General features: G+C 42.6%; 2 protein-coding genes across 3 annotated transcripts in view; one reads left to right on the top strand and one right to left on the bottom strand.

Moving 5' to 3' along the window:
* Positions 1 to 14,393, top strand: part of LOC308093486 (uncharacterized protein) — a 39,030-nt gene extending 24,637 nt beyond the window's left edge. The window contains exons 22-32 of the mRNA XM_080439824.1: positions 401 to 527; positions 3,099 to 3,266; positions 4,307 to 4,488; positions 4,679 to 4,817; positions 5,937 to 6,130; positions 6,356 to 6,518; positions 6,807 to 6,890; positions 7,028 to 7,135; positions 7,471 to 7,569; positions 7,977 to 9,791; positions 10,669 to 14,393. Of these exons, the coding sequence (XP_080295950.1) occupies positions 401 to 527; positions 3,099 to 3,266; positions 4,307 to 4,488; positions 4,679 to 4,817; positions 5,937 to 6,130; positions 6,356 to 6,518; positions 6,807 to 6,890; positions 7,028 to 7,135; positions 7,471 to 7,569; positions 7,977 to 9,791; positions 10,669 to 13,893 (6,304 nt within the window). The 3' untranslated portion in view covers positions 13,894 to 14,393. The remainder of the gene's footprint in view (positions 1 to 400; positions 528 to 3,098; positions 3,267 to 4,306; positions 4,489 to 4,678; positions 4,818 to 5,936; positions 6,131 to 6,355; positions 6,519 to 6,806; positions 6,891 to 7,027; positions 7,136 to 7,470; positions 7,570 to 7,976; positions 9,792 to 10,668) is intronic.
* The window catches only part of ripk1l (receptor (TNFRSF)-interacting serine-threonine kinase 1, like), a 733,201-nt gene that overhangs the window by 228,519 nt on the left and 483,724 nt on the right, over positions 1 to 20,958 (bottom strand). The gene's annotated exons all lie outside the window — the stretch shown is intronic.

Below are 20,958 nucleotides of genomic sequence, written 5' to 3'. Positions count from 1 at the left end.
AATCTACAAGCTCACAACGTGTCGATGTAGATCTGCTAGTTGAACTATTTGAAAATGTTTTTCAAAATAGTAAAACAGGATTATAGACTCAGGATTATATTGTGATCAGTGTTGGGGAAGTTTGTTACTCATTAATATTTAAAAAAATGTTTTATTCACATTGAGATTCAAATCACTTTTCAAGGAACGACGTGGTCAAGTTATCAGTATGGACTTTCATATAATTATCGTTATAGTTATCGTGCTTGGTGTGATAGGCCCTTTACTCATTTAAGTAATGTGTTAATACCCCACCAAATGTATTATTATTTATTATTATTATTATTATGTCATAAATCTTAATGATATTTTATTATTATTATTATCTTGACTGTGACTGATGATATGTGCTATTTCCCAGGAATGACAAGTATTATGAGGACATTATGAACACCTGGAACCAGCTCTTCATCAACATCAAGAGTCTCATCTCCTGGCAGTACTGTGTCAAAGACATCAATTACATCAACTCTCTCACTGTTACCATGGTAAGATATATGAATCAGTCTGACTGTCTGAATTCAAACGTACTGTATAAACATATTAAATAACATGGGTCTGCAACAGGTGGTCTGCGACCCCTAGGGGTCTTCAGTGTTACTACAGGGGGGCCACCAAAGATGTTGTTGTTTTCCCCCAACATTTCTAATGTCTGAAAATGCACATTAACAATTATTAGCAAAGATAATTTTGTAAACAAACAAACAAACAAACAAAAAACATAGAGTTGTGTCAAATGAATCTGTGAGCCATTAAGGCTGCAACTTGGAGACAACTCATTGGCACTTAAAAGAAAAACCTGTGAAAAACGTCCACGGTAGTCATACATCTCGCTAAATATTATGAGCTAGCTTCTTCTCAAGCCTTTCATAACAAATAAATAAATAAATAAAATAGAAACATTTATATGCAACACAATGTTATTCAATATGTAGTGGGAGTCCCTGCTTTGTCTCTCTCCCAGCTAAGGGACCAGTCGAAATTTACATAAGGGGGGGCATGGAGGAAAATAGGGGAGGGTCATGCCTTTCTAATTTTGGTCCAAGGGAGGGTCAGCTAATTTTACTTAGAATCCAAGGGAGGGTCATGCAATTTTGAATTGATAAAATAGTCCGTTTTTTATATACCTTTTTAGTACAGCAGAACAGTGGTCAATGACCCCTCTCCATTTCAAAGGATACAAAGAATTCAAATCAAGTAACACCTTGTCTATTTAGAATCAATGACGGTCGTTAACAAGCCATCAACGCACAGCGAGTGTGAACGACCCAGTCAAATCTATTCAGCGTCTTAACGATGGTGGTTGAACAAGCAAAACTTCAACAGGCGTTATTGGAGAGATGCATTATAAATAGGCCTACTATAACTGGATATTCATAATCATTTGAAGTAATTCTGTGCATGTGATTAATGTGGATATATATGGACAGTTGTGTATAGATGCCTAGCTCCACAAGTAAAACCAGAAGCATCAGGCCATAATTGATAGCCTAATTTGTTTTATGTAGGCAACAGTGTAGTTGTAGTTGATAATTAAAAGGGCAGAGTGACAAAAGTTTTAAACTACTGGTTACCAAATATTCAACTTTCTTCAATCTGACCAGGATTCAATGGGTTTCCCCACATGTAAGATGAGAACACTATCCATTCTGCTACCACTACTACAGATACACTGTGCATTTAGCAAGACTGACTACACTACAGCAATGTTCTAATCAATGTGGAAAGCAAAACATTGGACATATCAGTTTTAAATGTCATGTTGAATTTGATGGGGAGGGTTAGGGGTGTCAAGAATTTCACAATACGATACATGATGTTGGGCATGATATCGATATGATATATTATTAATGTTCTTTTCTCATGTATCATCAACATTGGCCATCATCTTATAAATAACGTTATAAAGCAAGTTAGAAACAATTACAAAGTGCTTTGTACACACAAATAAATACATTTGTGCAAGCTTAATGGAGAAGTGAAGTTCTCACTAACTATAAACCCATTGTTTCAGAGGACAGATAGACACTGATATAACAAATATAATATAATATAAGACTGCATAACTATAAATTCCACAAACCTCATATTTTTGTCATCTGGACTTTACCAACCAAGTGCAGCCTAGTTATTTCCAACAGCTAAAAAAAATCTATAATACCAGATACAGTATAATACAATCTTAGATTAGATGTAGGCCTATTTGAGAGTGCAGATGCATGTCACATTAACGAGCGTCAACGAGCATCAGCTGACACACAACACCTCCCCTCTGCAGTGCTTTAAACTGAAAGTGACTGACTGGAGTCTGTTTCATTTCTCTCCAAAATACCTTGAATATGATGGAGAACATGATTAATAATTACTATGATTATGATAAGCTTTACATTTCATATCATACAGTAAAAACTCCTAACTTTCACCGGCAAAAAAAAAGAAAGTGTTTTTTTTTTATTAAAAAAACAATTAAAAAAATATTACGATACAGTATGACATCATGACAATACCTATCATCACATTTTAATACCACGATAGGCTATATCGTGACACAATATATCGTGACACTTCTAGGCGGGGAGGGTTACTCTTTTTTTTGTAATCACTTGGGGAGGGTCATTGATATTTTTTTTTTGTCAAAGGGAGGGTCATGGCATTTTAGATCAGGGCACATACATTTCCTCCATGCCCCCCCTTATGTAAATTTCGACTGGTCCCTAACGGCTCCTTAGTCCGAAAAACGTTAAAGACCCTAGTCATAGTATCATAACTGTTTGTTAACTTCCTCCATTTCCGTTGCGTTGCTGCATCATTGACTGAAAGTTAAAGTTGTTAAGTGTGTTTGTGGGTTTTATAAATATTGAACCAATGAAAAGTATTAGCAAGAGCTTATGACTACATAATAACTACATTGGATCCATTGGAAACGCACCTTCTTTTTTCCATTTCCTGAAAAGTAACAGATTTGGTTTCCACCCGACAGCGACGATATAAGAATAACTTGATAATTACAAAATTCTAAACTCTAAATTCTTGCCTGTCTCATTTCCTCAGTTGTCAAGCCAGAACCGCCCAAGCCCGTCTCCACCCTCAGCATGACCCTGCTCACTGACCTGCATGCACTGAGACGCAGGCTGGAGCTGGCAGAGTCTGGGCTCACACATCATCTGCACATTCCTCTGGGGGAGAACAGCGTGCACGAATGCTCACAGCACCTCCAGAAGCTGCATGTATGTAACTGCTGCCAGCGTCATCTGTGCCCTCACCCTTCGATGTAGCTCTGGGACGCGAACTGCCTTATCCCATATTGTTGAAGCGCAAGGGGGCGGGGGGGGGAGAGAGTCAGTGCACTGAAGTCAAGGCACAGACTACTGTGTTGTTGACGGACAACGGATGCACGCTTATGAGAAACAACAAAAATAAAACCTGGCAAAACAGTTGCGTGCATTAGCGCAAGATGAGGATAAAGGAAACATTCAGTCTATATGTCCAGGCTACTATAGGCTACAGTGAAGTCATTATTCAGTCCGACTTCACTGTAGCCTATAGTAGCGTTTTCATAAATGATATTTGTACTTAGGCTGTCCTGAAAGTTTATAATATTTAGAGAAATGTAAAGTTTCAAATACAAAAGTAGTAGTAGTAGGCGAGAATTAGCAAACTGGACATTTAGACTGAATGTTTCCTTTATCCTCATCCTGCGCTAATGCACGCAACTGTTTTGCCAGGATTTATTTTTGTTGTTTCTCATAAGCGTTCAGCCGTCAACAACACAGTAGAGTAGTCTGTGCCTTGTGCGCTGACTCTCTCCCCACCCGCCCCCTTGCGCTTCAACAATATTGGATAAGACAGTTCGCCTCTGGGACTTGGTCACATATAGCGTTGCCATCCGGGATTGTGGATGACGGGGCGAAAGTTGTATTTCTGACCTATTTTATAATGTCTCATCACAAATTAGAAGGTATTGACATGGCGCTAAGGATGTCTGGTTTTGGACAGCCTGTGCAGTATTTCACATGGAAGTGTACTCCTGATCAGTCCAGACAGCAAGGAAGAGCAGGCTTTTAAAGTGAAATTTGGCACAGGCTGTCAAAAACCCAGATTTAAACAACTGTTTCACAGCAGAATTTCCTTTTACCACCATATTTTTAGACATCCATTCCGTAGGTCCATGTTAACATCTTCAAATTTTGTATATGACTTGGAAAATAGGTTGCTGTTAATGGTCCTTAATGTAACTCAAATTATCTTATTTGTTGTTGATGTCCAGACTGTGCACCAGGATCTGGACTCTGTCTATGATGAGTATCTGCGTCTGAGAGAGAGGATCCTGAAACAGCTGGAGGGGATTCCTGCAGAATCGGAGCAAGCCCGGTTCCTTCGCGCTGAGTTGGATCTCATCAACCAGAAAATAGGATACCTGCAGGGTCTCTCCTCAGCTTATCTGCAACGGTACTGCAGTTTTTAGTATCATCTTTTCACCACTGCATCCACTTTTTACCCTGCTATGAACACAATTAGTATCAATCTTGTTTTACTTGTTTTCAGTGGTGGTGTGAGTCCTTATTTCCATTACAGAAGTGTTTGTTGTGTATACGGTGACGGTATGTTTAATATTACTATCGTTGTGTCTTCATAACAGAATGTCAGCTTTGAAAGCTTTGCTCCAGAGCCTCCTCCAGGCAGAGGATATCATCAAGGTGAATGAAGCCCGGCTGACAGAGAAGGACACCACCTCTCTGGACATCCATGAGGTGGAAAACTACAGGAATACACTGAAGGTCTGACACACTGTCCACGGTTTGATTACACAGCATTCTAATGATCTGTTTGTCCATCCACAGCCCAGACAATTGAGGTATAACTGTAGTATTACAGTATATTCGCTAGACAGTTTCAGGCAATAAACAATAACACAGCTTCCCTGAACATTCCCCTCTTTTGTGAACATCCTGTTTGTAACCGTTGCCCTGGAAAGTGCCAGTAAATTAGAGTTTATGACAAGAATTTTTCAAAGATTTTTTTAATCAATTTGCTAGTGGTGAAAACAGTATGTTGACATGGGTTTTCACATACCTACTAGCAATAATAGAAAGTAATTTGAAGCTGTCTATACAGTATGTCATGGACCACAAATTCTACTTTCATTAGACCATGGAACCGCATTTAAAATGATACTGTCCTAAGGTCCCTTACTGTATATGAGAAGATGTTGTGGTATAAGTTAAATTGTTTCAATATCACAATTGTACAGCACATACAAAATAGATAAATTGTGGTGATATTCAAACATGATGTTTCAGTAGTCATACATGTTTGTATTGTAAGTGAATTGAATTAAGCGGGCCTTATACTCACTTAGATGTTATGCCTGATTTATACATAGTTGTGCGAGCATATCCCCAACACCATAATCAGTTTACTCAATAAGATCTCCATGTACTGTACATCTATTCACACCCTTCCATGGCCATTCAATTGTGTGGTGAGCTTCTCCAAAGCAGGCAGAGAGAGAGTTACAGTAGCTCCTGGGAACCAGCATTACAGCTACCATACTTTGTGCTGGTACCATTCTGTTGTGAAAACAATTTAAAACCACCAACTAACCACAAAAGTCACCAAGTAGCTGAGTAAAAATGGCCCAAATTGCACATTTTAAAGGGCGTGACATGTTTGCAATGAAAAGCAATGTACACAATGAAAAGACATTTCCTGCCATGGATTTTTGATTGATATGTGAAGATAACTTTTTCATAACTTTTGCGTCTTGATGTGGTTTTCATCTCATGTCATTAACATGGACCACACTTTGCAAACCACTGATCTATATCCTAGAACAGTATGGTTTGGATGTGTTTGTGGCTGTCAGTGATTGACTGGGTTTCTCTGCTACCTCACAGCAAATGAAGACAGAGTTGGACCACAAGAGAGACCTGCTGACGGTTATGGAGTCAGACCTGGCCAAGGCCGTACACTGGAATGGCCAGATCTCACAGTCCTTCCACAAGTGTGATGTGGACCTGTCCAAGTACTCTGACCTGGTGGGTCAGATGTCTGACCGCTGGCTTCGCATCCAGAATCAGATAGATAACATGTCAGACTGCACACACACACACACACACACACACACACACACACACACACACACACACACACACACACACACACACACACACACACGGCGTGTTGGCAGTGAGTTTCATTCATATAACTGTGTCATCAAGCCTTCCCATTGTATTCCTCCAGTGACAATAATAGTACTTTGAACGATTTCTCCATCTCCTGTTTTCCCTCTTCCTCCTACTCTTTCCTGCTCCAGAGTATGGGACCTGGACAAGCATGAGAAGCAGCTGAGACATTATCAGCAGACCAGCAGTTCCCTGGACCAGTGGATAGACAATGCCAGGAAGCGCCAGGATGTCCTGCAGTCGGCCAAGCTCACCGACATCCAGACTGTTAAGGAGCACCTCAACCAGCAGAAGGCATGCTTTCCCCCTTTATTTACACATTCAACTCAGTGGAATCAAATGTGGCTGATATTAGACTGATAGCCTATGTTTCACCATCTCACTGAATTTGACATGGTCTCAGCCACGGCTTTGGCTTGAATGTGTTAATTACTAAATGGGGCAAAAATAAAACAGACTTCTAGATGTTTTATTTGCCAAACCAAACATTAATGAGTTTTGAACCCTCAAATAACCCACAGTACATTTCTTACTTATATTTCCTTTGAGAGGCCATAACTCATGCTTCTCCTTGCTGAACAGGCTCTTCACACTGAAGTCAAAGGAAAGAAGGAGAACGTAGAAGACGTTCACAAGGATGCAGACACCTGCGCTGCTTCCATTAAGGTTGGTGTCATACCTGTCAATTATTATGAATGTTTTAATAAATGTATGTATAACAGCCCCATGTATATGTATAGTCATTACAAGTTCTATACACATGCATCTATAATAATCCATAATATTGTATCGTCTGGTTGCAGAACTATGAGCTGCAGCTGGCCTCTTACACTGCAGGCCTTGAGACTCTGTTGAATGTCCCCATCAAAAGAACCATGCTGCAGTCTCCTGCCAATGCACTCAGAGATGAGGTAGGCATCGTATTAATGCCATTAATGTGTGCAATGTTTAATGTATGCAATGTAGCGTTTAAAGAGGTATATGTTTGGCACAATATTGAAGTAATATTATTTATAATGAAACCGTTTATTAATTAGTTTATTATAATTTGTACCTTTGTTATTTGTTTAATATGTTAATCCTCTTTGTGTTAATCAAAGTAAATTAACTATTTGCTTATATTCATGTAATAATAACACCAGCTGAAAGGTGCATACAATTATTGCTCATCATTTAAACACTTGATTTGTGTGATTAACACTTGAGCTTACTAATGCAACTAATTGACTAATTCAAACCTCATTAGGCGGCTGACCTCCAGTCCCGCTACATTGAGCTACTGACCCAGTCCAGTGATCACCACAAGTTCCTGTCGGAGATCCTAAAGAGCCTGGAAGAGATGAAGGTAGGAGTTGTTGTTTTTAGTCACATACAGACTTTGTTAAAGTTCAGCAGTTAAAATAATCATGTCAGTAGGTAAAATACATTCATATTAATTAACAATTCCCCCCACTTTAACCCTGGTATTCAAAATTTGAGAATGTCGTTATAGGCGAAAATAAAATAAAAAACATTTTAAATTTTTTTTTTTTTAAATAAGTTGTGAACTTGTAGACTAGATTGGCTATTTTGTTAATAATCTAGAAATAGTGGTTATTACTTAATCAATGGTTAATTGGTTAAGTGGCTCAGTGTTTAAATCATTATTAAATAATTATATAAGATACCTGAGAACCTTATTAAATAATATGTATGCTTTACTCAAATACCTGAGAACTGTATTAAATCTGTACGTTGTATTGTTGCCCTCAGATGAGGAACACCAAAATTGAGCTCCTGGAGGATGAGCTGAGGCGCTTGAGGGAAGACCTCCAGGACCACGGCCAGAGGAACCAGTCTCTGGAAGACGCTCTGAGCCGCTACAAGCTGGAGCTCTCTCAGCACAAAGACCAGGTCATCAATCTGGAGGAAGTGAAGAGAACCACTGCCATCCAGGTTAACTCCACCAAGGAGTCTCTGGACAGCACCAGCAGCCAGCTGAGGGAGCTTAACGACACGTTGACCCGCATCACGTTCCAACTGGATGAAGAGAAGAGGAAGAGGAGGCTGGCAGAGGAGCGGTACACCACCCAGCAGGAGGAGTACGAGGCGACCGTCCGCCGGCGGCAGAAAGAGCTCGAGGAGCTCAACTGGGCCAAGATGGACCTTGAGAAGTCGGTGAAGGACAAGGAACGCGAGCTGGAGAGGTTGAGGCTGCTGCTGGAGGAGGAGGCTACGCGTCGGCGAGGGGCAGAGTCAGACGCGTCAAAGGTAAGAGCACAATGCAACCAGGAGGTTAATCAGCTTAAGCAGACGTACGAGACCGAGATCCACGTCACCAAGACGTCCGTGCTCAAGGTCGCACAGCAGAAGGACGACGACAGCGCGGAACTCAGACATCAGTGCGACAGGCTCACCGAAGAGAAGAGAGACCTGGAGGACGAGCTCAGGAGAGTGAGGCTGTCCATCTCCCAGACAGACCAAAAGAAGAGCAAGGCGGAGGAGGATGCCCGCCAGCAGAGGAGCGCAGTGACGGAGGAGACCAGGAGACGCAGTGAGCTGGAGGTGCAGCTGAGAGCCGCGGTCAAACAGAGAGGAGAGGACGATCTCAAGCTCAAGGAGGCCACCAAGAGCAGCCAGGAGAAGGCCCGGGAGATCGGTCGGCTCACACACAGCCTGGAGGAGGAGGCGAAGAAGAGGAGAGCACTGGAGTTGGAAGTCGGCCAACTGAAAAGGATCCAGGCAGACCTTGAGTCCAAAAACGCGTCTTCTCTGGAGACCATTAACAGGCTCAAAGTGTCAGAGCAGGAGATCCGTATCATCAGGGCGGAGCTGGAGAAGCAGACCGGAGAGAAGACCAAGACGGAGCAGAATTCCACCAGGCTGCAGAGCCGCACCCGAGAGCTGCAAAGCTCTCTGGATGCCATGGAAGCCGAGCTGGGGAAGCAGAAGAGGGCCGCCCAGGATGAGTTCACACGCAGGAAGAGGGTGGAGTCCGAGCTGGAGAGCATGACCAAGACCTGCAGAGAGCACACTGTCACCATCAACACCCTGAAGACCCTTCAGGAGGAGGTGACCGGATCTGGCAGGAAACATGACCAGGACCTGCGGGCCCTCCAGGAGGCCTTGGACAAGAGCCGTCGGGACCACAAGGTCACCGCAGAGCACCTGGCCCAGGCGACAGCGGAGTTAAAGACGCTGAAGCAGCAGCTCGTCCAGGAGCAGGCCCGTGTCCGTGAGGTCAACCTCCGTAATGAGACCCTGTACAAGACCATCGAGGAGAAGAGCCGCGTGTTGAACGAAAACACCACAGAGATCGAGAAGCTGAAGACTCTGACACAGAGCCTCACCAAGGAGAGGCTGAGGCTAGAAGAAGAGTTGAGAGCAGTGAAGCAGGAGAGAGATGAGCTGAAGTTGGGCAAGGACAGCGTGGACGGGGAGAGCTCGGCTCAGATCGCCTCCTTGCACGTCCAGCTCCAGAGCAGCAGCAGAACAACTCTGGATCTCCAGTCTCTCATCAAAGATCTGACAAAGGAGAGGGAAAAGCTTAAGTTGGAAATAGAGAACACTCAAAAGCAATCCATTGAGGTATTTTTGATTGCTTTAACCGGATCAGCTCCAAATAATCCTGACTAATTTTGGTGAAAGTTGTCTTTGAAAATGTCTTGTGATTTTCATGATCGTGTTCTCAAAATGAATTAGATTTTCAGGCTTTGCACTACTATTTGCATGCGCTCTTTTGCTGCATGCATTAATATATTATACCACTTCACTACAGCAAATGTAGCTGCTCATAATAAGTATGTAAAGTTACCGCAAATGTAGCTGCTCATAATAAGCATGTAAAGTAACAAGTTACCGCAAATGTAGTTGCTCATAATAAGCATGCATAGTTACTTCATAGATTATTCTATAACAACTAATTTGAATACATATCTATGGTATGTATCATGTCAGTGGATTCATAAAGGGTTTCTGGAGGACTTAACTTCACTACTCCTCCACTATTGTTCATTATAACTATCATAAACAAAACATATAGTCACTCTAGCAGGTGGAAACCTCGTATGTACAAAACGGTAACTTTTCAGGAAATGAGGAAAAATAACCTGTGTTCCAATTGATCCGATGTATTTATTACTTAGTCACAAGCTCTTGTTAATACTTTGCATTTAGTAAAAGAAAAAGAAGAAGAAAAAAAACATCTACAACCTCAACACATCGCAATGCGACACGTTGTGAGCTTTTAGATTGGGTATTTTTGTGTGACATTGTAGTATGATGAAATAGGGCATTAATTTACGTGTACAATAAAACATAAAAAAATATGGAGATACTGTACAAGGTTCCTGCCTGACAGCAATGATTTACTACTTAGTGAAGATATATAATAAGCTGTTATCCCAATGTGACATGTGTCTATTTCTTTGTAGCTGTAACGGTGTGTTTTCTCATGTCTCCCCAGACATCCATGATGGTTCAAGAGTCCCAGAGCCACTACAGTGAGCTGGTGCTGGAGAAAGACACCCTGCTGACCAGAGTGAAACTGTTGGAGCAGGACAAGGCCCGCATGCAGCGCCTGGAGGAGGAGCTCAACCGCATCAAGATCACACTGGAGACTGAGCTACGAAACAAGCAGCGTCTGCAGGAGGAGAACACGACCACCCGCAAGGACTTGAACCACCTGAAGAGCCAGTACGAGCTGAAAGAGAGTCAGATGAGGCAGTGTGACTCGGACAGAGGCGAGACCGAGCGAGAGCGGAGCTCCCTGAGGAGCGAGGTGGAAAGGCTCATGAGGGAGCTGAGGAGTTTGGAGGAGAAGTATAAGAACAAGCTGCTGATCTCTGAGAAGGAGGCGTCCGAGCTGGTGCTGAAGAGAGACGCCCTGGAGAGGGAGATAACCAGGCTGCAGCGGAGGCCTGACACCCTGTGCAGGCAGACCCAGACTGACGAGAAGTTCCAAGCAGTAGATCCCTCCAAGCTGGTGTTTGACGCTGTGCGCCGCAAGGTGACGGCCCATCAGCTGTGTGACTGTGGCATCATCAGCAAGTCCACCCTGGAGCTGCTCCTGAAGGGCAAGAAGTCAGTAGATGAGGTGGCTGTGGATATTCAGCTTAGTTTAAAAGGTACTGGCGTCATTGCCGGTATGACCCAAGGATCTCGGGGGAAAATGCCATTCACTGAAGCCAAAAACAAGGACCACATCAGCCCGCAGAGCGCCGTCATGCTGCTGGAGGCCCAAGCTGCGACCGGCTATATCTTGGACCCCATGTTCAATGAAAGGATGCCTGTGGACACTGCCTCTTCCAGGGGGCTGGTAGACACAGAAGACAGAGACGCTCTGCTAACAGCTGAAGCAGCCAGCACGGGCTTCAAAGATGCATACACTGGCAAAATGCTGTCTGTGGGACAGGCCCTGAAACAGGGTCGCATAGATAAGGAGACGGCCATCCGCTTGCTCCAGGCTCAGGAATCTGTCGGTGGCATCCTGGACCCTGTTCTGGGTGTGTTCCTGCCTAAAGACCTCGCACTTGATCGCAACCTTATTGATGAGGACCTCTATCAGGCTCTGAACAAGAAACCTACTTGTTATCTGGATCCAGTCACAGGGGAGAACACTACTTATAGTGATCTGAGGTCAAAATGTAGAATGGAGCCTGTATCTGGCCTGCTCCTCCTCCCCGGCCCAGAAAAGCCCATGACGGTAAAGGGACTCCGTGGCGAGGTTTCCATTACAGAGCTGGTCAACTCCAAGCTGTTGAATGAGAATGATTTGCAACAGGTCCAGCAGGGCAAGCTCAGTGGCAAAGACATCGAGGACAGACTCAAATCCTACCTCTATGGCTCTACCTGTATTGCAGGCATCTATGATGAGGCCAATGACCGAACCATTTCCTTCTACCAAGCCATGAAGGAAGGCCTGCTCATGAGAGGGACCACGCTGGAGCTCCTGGAGGCCCAGGCTGCATCTGGTTTCATAATTGACCCCGTCAACAACCTCTTTCTGACTGTAGAGGAGGCTGCAAAGAGAGGTCTGGTGGGCAAAGAGTTTAAGAACAAACTGGCGTCTGCGGAGAAGGCTGTCACTGGATACAAAGACCCAGCCACCGGAAAGACCATCTCCCTTTTCCAGGCCATTGATAAAGATCTAATTGAGAAGGGTCATGGCATCCGTCTGCTGGAAGCCCAAATAGCCAGTGGTGGAATAATTGACCCCAAACACAGCCACCGTATTGATGTGGAAGTGGCTTACAGCAGAGGCTATTTTGACGAGGAGATGAATGGGATCCTAACCTACGAAGGGGATGACACTAAAGGCTTCTTTGACCCCAACACCAAGGAGAACCTGACATATCTTCAGCTGAAGGACAGGTGCATTAAAGACCCCCGAACAGGCCTGGTGCTGCTCCCGCTGGAAGACAAGAATAAGCCCAAAAAATTTGAGGAGAGCCACACCAACGTCCTCCGCAAAAGGCGGGTGGTGATCGTGGACCCAGACACAGGCTTGGAGATGTCGGTGAGAGAGGCCTACCACCGGGAGCTGATCGACTATGACACCTTCCTGGAGCTGTCCGAGCAGGAGTGCGAGTGGGAGGAGATCACAGTTACGGGATCAGGCGGCTCTTCGCGCCTGGTAATCGTAGACCGGAAAACAGGAACTCAGTATGATATCCAGGACTCCCTGGACAAGGGCATCATCGACCAAAAAACTGTGGATGAGTACCGCAGCGGAACACTGACCCTGACCCAGTTGGCCGACTTCATTTCTAAACAGTCCAGCATCACCGAGATGACCCTCACTGCTAGCAATGTCGATGACTATGTCACCTGCAGCAGCCCCACGCTGTCTGCCCCGTCCTCCCCTACCGTGCGCAAACGTTTCAACAGCATTTCCATCACCCTCTCTCCACCTGACACGTTTGATGACCACAGTGCTGTGGCGGCCATCTTTGACACAGAGACCATAGAGAAGATAACGATCCTAGAGGGGCTACGAAGAGGCATAGTTGATACTATTACAGCGCAGAGGTTGCTAGAGGCTCAGGCTTGCACCGGGGGCATCATCAACCCTGCTACCGGCCAGAGGCTGTCTTTGCAGGACGCTGCCCATCAGGGCATTATCGATGATGACATGGCCGCTAAGCTGAAAGCTTCTCAGAAAGCCTACATGGGCTACGAGGATGTGAAGACGAAGAGGAAGATGTCAGTGGCAGAGGCTGTGAAGGAGAAATGGCTGCCTTATGAGGCGGGCCAGAGATTTATGGAGTTTCAGTATGTTACGGGAGGCCTGCTGGAACCAGGCACCGGTAGCCGTGTCACCATCGAGGATGCCATCCGCTGGGCCTGGCTGGACGGCCGAGGGGCCCAGAAGCTGCAGGATACTCGCAACCACCAGAAGAACCTGACCTGTCCCAAAACCAAGCTGAAGATCTCATACAAGGAGGCCATGGACAGCTGCATGGTGGAGGAGAGTAATAGCATGAAGATGCTGCAAGCTTCCTCCATGTCCTCCAAAGGCATCAGCAGCCCTTACAATGTCTCGAACCCAGGCTCTCGCTCTGGGTCCAGGGCTGGCTCTAAGGCCAGTTCCAGGAGTGGCTCTCGTAGAGGCAGTGTTGATTACTCTTCTTCTTACACCTACACCTTCTCTTCCAACACTAAAACCTTTAGCGAGGGCTCCCTTTCATAATATAACATAGACAGAAATGAAAATAGTTTGTGTTTGTTGCCAGTGGTTACTATGTGATTAATATACTTTTTTTTATATATGTGCTTAGGCCTTAGCAATAAAGCTTGGATGAAGTTAGCAGTACCTACTTTAGATTTGTCTTAAATTCTATTTACTGTTTTGATTGATTTAAACTGTGGGGGGTTGGGTGTCTCAATATTCAACTTTTTAGATTCAGGCTGACACTTTATATAATTGTTTTCTTAGATAAAATGTTTAAGAATGTACATTTTAATATCTGACCTTGTCTTTAGTGTACCATCAATATCTCTATAATATTGTTATAGTATAATAATAAATCCGTCAGTTTCAGTTTGGCTGATACCATGCTGAAATTCTTTGAAAGAGAACATTTTTGTTACTAGGAAATGCTGAAGTTCCACTATGCAAATGCTTGTTGACATGTAGTAAAATGCTTTTCTTATAACATGTAATGAAAAATAAAGTTTAATTGATTAGAATATATGTTTCATTTTCTTGATCTATAACATAGGGCAACAGTTTAAGATGAACCATCCCATGGTTCAAGGAATCCAGAAACAATAAGCAGTATGTAGGCTATCTACCAATCATAGATTGATGTTCAGCATGTTACAGCAGCCATATGGTGTGGATCATATCATGTACAGTGAATGAAAGAGAGCCAAAATTGTGCTTTTTGTTTTGCCAAGTGTTTTATATTGAGTTCCTAATATGATTCCCATGTCTGAAGATAATTATAGGGTGGCTAGGCCTGTCACAAGTATTACATAATCGACTGATTGCAATTATTTTTGCATAATCGTCCGAATCGTTTCCATGTTGAAAAATCTCCATACATTTTCAAACATTTTCAAAAATAGCTGAAATATCACCTAAGCCATTTTTTTTTGCATTTTCCAGTGTTCAATGCCCAAAACACAATTAAATTGCAATTATTTATCATGATCGTGACAGCCAATCATGTAGTGTTTATGCTAGTCACAAGGTTATAGATCAGATCAGATATTTGGTCTGTCCTGCTGTGTATCATGTGTTTGTTCAGATAGTGGCTAGCCTACTAAGAAGAATTAAGAAGAGTAACTGTGCTTAGGGGTATGTAGAACTTTCTGATTTGAAAGCCTACATGATAATTGACAATGCTTTTTAGTTGCCAATAGAATGAGAATTGGGGACACTTTCAGTGGTGCACAAAAACCTGCAGTACTCTTTTATATTTGTTTAATTATTATATTACAGTTGTATTTTTCTGGCCGTAATAATGCAAAATGTAAAAAATGGCGCATAGGCCTATAGCTGGCCAGTGGTCCCAAAACGATTACTTTGTTTTATGACGCAACACCCACTTATACCTCTAGATGGCGCTAATTGACATGGTTTTAGGATCATTCAAGCGGCCAATCTGGAGTGAGGTAAGGTTTGGAGAAAGGCCGCACAGTGAACACATTAGCATGGAAGACAAGAACCCGCTTTAATGATGTTTGTTGAGACACATATTAATATAATGAAGCAAAAAAGGTAAAATATATAAGATATTTAAGTCTTGAACACAGTTAAACAACGTAACTGGCATATTCGCCTTTGTGTTGTGAAGATTGCTGTATGACATGGAATAGTCCATGGAATAGTTCAGGGAGTGTTGGAATGTTTGAGCCGTAAATAATTAAACAAGTCATTCTTTCAGACAAATGAAACAAGCCGATATACAGAATGCCAGCTGTCATCATCATGCACAATGAAGGTAGGTAGCCTACAGTAAATTTACAGTGGTTCTCAACCTGTGGGTCGGGAGCCCCAGGGGGGTCGCCACATGATTAAAAAAAAAAAGAGACTTTTAAGACCTTTTTAATACCTAGGAAAAACAAATATTAAATGACAAAATTGCATTATTGCATCGAAGGTAATCAGCAAACTATACTATAAAAACTGGTCAAACATTCCAAATTGTCAAATAATATAAGAAAGAGGCACCATTTTTGAAAATATCCGAGCTTGTAGATCGGCTATTTTCACAATATGTATCTGTGGAATCAGGGTGGGGGGATCCCCAGTTCAAATATGATTGTTTTGGGGGGTCGCGGGTGGGCAGTGGGCACCTGAGAAGTCTGAGCACCATAGCCTTGGATCGAGACTATCTAGACATTTGCATATCTACATTTTTTTTTTATGTATAGAAAAGGCCCGGACTGCTGGCGTAGCGGTCCGGGCACGGCCCTATTCTGAAAAACATTTTCAAATAGTTCAAAAAGCCAATCTACAAGCTCACAACGTGTCGATGTAGATCTGCTAGTTGAACTATTTGAAAATGTTTTTCAAAATAGTAAAACATGGCAAAGAAGTTTAGGGATAATGGGTAAGGCGGCGCCCACACTTAGGCCCCTATTCTAGGTTTAATTTGAACAAACCACTAATTACGGAATTAGGACTAGGCAATAGGCGTTTCCCCGCAAATTTTGGTATTCTGTGGCACCCCTCTCACCCGCCAAACACCTGAGCTACCCCTTACATTATGCATAGGTGTGGTTTGGGCGTTACAATGATAAAACCAATCACCGTGCCAGAAGCCATTGCCTTTAAGAGAAGATTGCGCTAGCCGTCATCCCCGATCCAATATATGCTCTAGCCTATCTCCCTGTCTGCACTGTTGCCTGGTCTGATTATTATAAGCCGCATTGGGCTTGTTTTCCTTCTTTTTTAAAATTTTATCCAAATACATTTTTATATTAATTTGTAGCCTATTGTGTTCACTATAGAGCACCGAAGTCCTGACGTCACTCGTTCATCCCCAGGTTTGCGGAAGTAATTTCTCTATGGAGAATAACATTGGGTCATCTTAGAATCGTCTCATATAAGAATTGTGGTCCAAAAATAAACACCGCGTGTCGGCGTTATTGTCAGGGAGGAGGTTCTGTATCGTTTATGATAGTCAGTCACTTATATTTGATACAGTCTGTTTCTGGCGAAAATGTAACTAATTCTGCGGAAGTAACATTAGCGTTTTCTCACCGTCAGTTGATGCTTCATATCCATAAGAGTCAACCCGCCGGGGTCATGTGTTTATTTTTGGAACGCAGTTCTTATTTGACGCGATATTCAATACGTCTATGGGATTCAGAACGGGGGTGGAAAACTGCAAACCAGGTAGACAAACAAAGGATGTGTAAATGACGTCAGACTTCGGCGGTCTATAAGCTTGTCATATTAGTCAGATCCGGAATAGTATATGAAAGCCATTTAAAATATTTATACTATTGGTACACACCGGCTGCTCCCAAATAATTAATTACATCATGTTGCGACAACGCTCCTACGTGGTACACAGACAAACAGTAGCACATGGGTATAATAAATTGGACAGTTTTAGGAAAGGTCTATAGCCTATGTACTCACGTTGGCTGTTATCGTTCTATTTCCACCATTCTAATGGATTCCAGGGGTGTCTGAAGTAGCTCCATAGTTTCCTCTGAACTGACGCAGTTAAAGTTAACTTACATCCATATTGTCCCCGTTATCTTTCATCATCCACCTTTGTTCAGTAATCCCGAACAGAGCTACACTTTAACATCATAGCCTCTCAAACCCAGACACATTGCTGCGATGCGTATGTGCGTCGCCTACCTACCCAAAATAACAGACATACAAACTATCAACGGCGCTGCGTCATGTCGTGTCGACAGCTTACAGATCTGTTATTTTGGACAGCATAAACAATGAGGCGTGCGTGCGCCACGGAGTAGCCTAACACTAAACCAAAAACATTACATTACGTGGTCAACAACATACTAGACATGTAACTTGCTTGGAGCTTTTAATGCAGTGTTCTCAACCTGTGGGTCGAGACCACAATGGAGCACCCAACGCCTGGCGAGCTTGTAGATCTGCTATTTTCACAATATTTATCTGTGGAACCGAGTCAAACAAAAAGTGGGGGTCCCCAGTTCAAATATGGTTATTTTGGGGGGTCGATGGCCTGAAAAGATTGAGAACCTTTAATGCAGTAAACATGACAGCGTTTACGTGGGGAATATAATAATAATAATATAGCTGCAAGCAGCGATAAGCGGGGCCAGGGAATAGAGAGAGAGAGAGAGAGAGAGAGAGAGAGAGAGAGAGAGAGAGAGAGAGAGAGAGAGAGAGAGAGAGAGACTAATGAGGAGTGAGTGAGGGCAGGTGTGATTATGGATTGAGAGGGAATGACAGCAGGTGAGGTGGGTAGATCCAATCCATGGGAATAGGCCAGGTGGACTGTTGCTGTTGCTCACTTTCTAAAAGAACATAATTATGAGAGAGAGAGAGAGAGAGAGAGAGAGAGAGAGAGAGAGAGAGAGAGAGAGAGAGAGAGAGAGAGAGAGAGAGTAGATTGAAGAGAGAGAGAGAGAGACGGAATAGATTGAAGAGAGAGAGAGATAAACGGAATAGATTGAAGAGAAAGAGAGAGAGAGAGAAACGGAATAGATTGAAGAGAAAGAGAGAGAGAGAAACGGAATAGATTGAAGAGAAAGAGAGAGAGAGAGAGAAACGGAATAGATTGAAGAGAAAGAGAGAGAGAGAGAGAATCGGAATAGATTGAAGAGAGAGAGAGAGAGAGAGAGAGAGAGAGAGAGAAACGGAATAGATTGAAGAGAAAGAGAGAGAGAGAGAGAAACTGAATAGATTGAAGAGAAAGAGAGAGAGAGACTTGGAAACGGAATAGATTGAAGAGAGAGAGAGACATGGAAACGGAATAGATTGAAGAGAGAGAGAGCGAGAGAGACATGGAAATGGAATAGATTGAAGAGAGAGAGAGAGACATGGAAACATAATAGACTGAAGAGAGAGAGAGATGGAAGCAGAACGGATTGAATGGACATCTCAACCTATTGCCATTAACAGGAATCGAACCAACACGAAGCAACACTACCTATAGTGCTATAGCTTTGTACAGATTGAGGTTGTCTGTTGAAGATAAAAGTGAACCAGTGAAAGCAGCCGATCTACAAGCTCAGAAAGAACGTTGCTATCTGAAAGGTTTTGAGATTGTAGATCGGCTATTTTCAGAATGAAGTATGTCATACATACTTCATACCCTCTCAAATAAGCATTTCAGGTTATCTTTATCAATTGCATATGTATTAATTGACACAATTACTGGTAGTGTCTGTTGATATGTATAAGTATTTCCGTCCATTATGAACCAAGCCTCTGTGTCCCGAACTACTCTAGATCACTGGTTCACAAACCATTTACCAATAAAGGCATTTTTGTGTCTCCTCGGAACGAAAGCTAGTGAAAGTAGCCGATCTACAAGCTCACAAAACGTTGCTATCTGAAAAGTTGTGAGATTGTAGATCGGCTATTTTCACAATGAAGTTTGTCATACATTGCAAAAACATACTTTCTCCAAGAAGCATTTCATGTTACCTTTAACAGTTGCACATGCATTAATTGAGAGAGAGAGACATGGAAACATAATAGATTGAAGAGAGAGAGAGATGGAAGCAGAATCGATTGATTGGACATCTCAACCTATTGTCATTAACAGGAATCGAACCCTCAACCTTTGGATTGACAGGCTGCAACACTACCTATAGTGCTATAGCTTTGACCAGGCTGAGGTTGTCTGTTGAAGATAAAACTGAACCAGTGAAAGCAGCCGATCTACAAGCTCAGAAACACGTTGCTATCTGAAAAGTTTTGAGATTGTAGATCGGCTATTTTCAGAATGAAGTATGTCATACATTGCAAAAACAGACCTTCTCAGATAAGCATTTCATGTTATCTTTATCAATTGCATATGTATTCCTTAATACAGTCTTGTTGTTTGCAATGCACTTTAAATGAAGTCTCCACCAAGTGAGGCTTGAACCGTCAACCTTGATATTGTGAAACATTCACTTAAGCGGGAAGCCATTGGACCAACAGACCTGATACAGTGAAAACGGAGGTCAGACAGATGATACCATTTCACACAAATAACTGAAAAATCCTGGGTTTAAGTGTTTTTCAAACTGCTCAAAATTGCGGAGAATCTAAGGGCGGAGAGAGAGACATGGAAACGGAATAGATTGAAGAGAGAGAGACATGGAAACAATAGATTGAAGAGAGAGAAGGATGGAAGCAGAATAGATTGATTGGACGTATCAACCTATTGCCATTAACAGGAATCGAACCAACACGAAGCAACACTACCTATAGTGCTATAGCTTTGTACAGATTGAGGTTGTCTGTTGAAGATAAAAGTGAACCAGTGAAAGCAGCCGATCTACAAGCTCAGAAAGAACGTTGCTATCTGAAAGGTTTTGAGATTGTAGATCGGCTATTTTCAGAATGAAGTATGTCATACATACTTCATACCCTCTCAAATAAGCATTTCAGGTTATCTTTATCAATTGCATATGTATTAATTGACACAATTACTGGTAGTGTCTGTTGATATGTATAAGTATTTCCGTCCATTATGAACCAAGCCTCTGTGTCCCGAACTACTCTAGATCACTGGTTCACAAACCATTTACCAATAAAGGCATTTTTGTGTCTCCTCGGAACGAAAGCTAGTGAAAGTAGCCGATCTACAAGCTCACAAAACGTTGCTATCTGAAAAGTTGTGAGATTGTAGATCGGCTATTTTCACAATGAAGTTTGTCATACATTGCAAAAACATACTTTCTCCAAGAAGCATTTCATGTTACCTTTAACAGTTGCACATGCATTAATTGAGAGAGAGAGACATGGAAACATAATAGATTGAAGAGAGAGAGAGATGGAAGCAGAATGGATTGATTGGACATCTCAACCTATTGTCATTAACAGGAATCGAACCTTCAACCTTCGGATTGACAGGCTGCAACACTACCTATAGTGCTATAGCTTTGACCAGGCTGAGGTTGTCTGTTGAAGATAAAACTGAACCAGTGAAAGCAGCCGATCTACAAGCTCAGAAACACGTTGCTATCTGAAAAGTTTTGAGATTGTAGATCGGCTATTTTCAGAATGAAGTATGTCATACATTGCAAAAACAGTCCTTCTCAGATAAGCATTTCATGTTATCTTTATCAATTGCATATGTAT

Source organism: Gymnoscopelus braueri, assembly GCF_963280865.1.
Source record: "Gymnoscopelus braueri genome assembly, chromosome: 10".
NCBI lineage: Eukaryota > Metazoa > Chordata > Actinopteri > Myctophiformes > Myctophidae > Gymnoscopelus > Gymnoscopelus braueri.
Note: the sequence above shows the minus strand (reverse complement) of the source record. Positions and strands in the feature narration are given on the sequence as shown.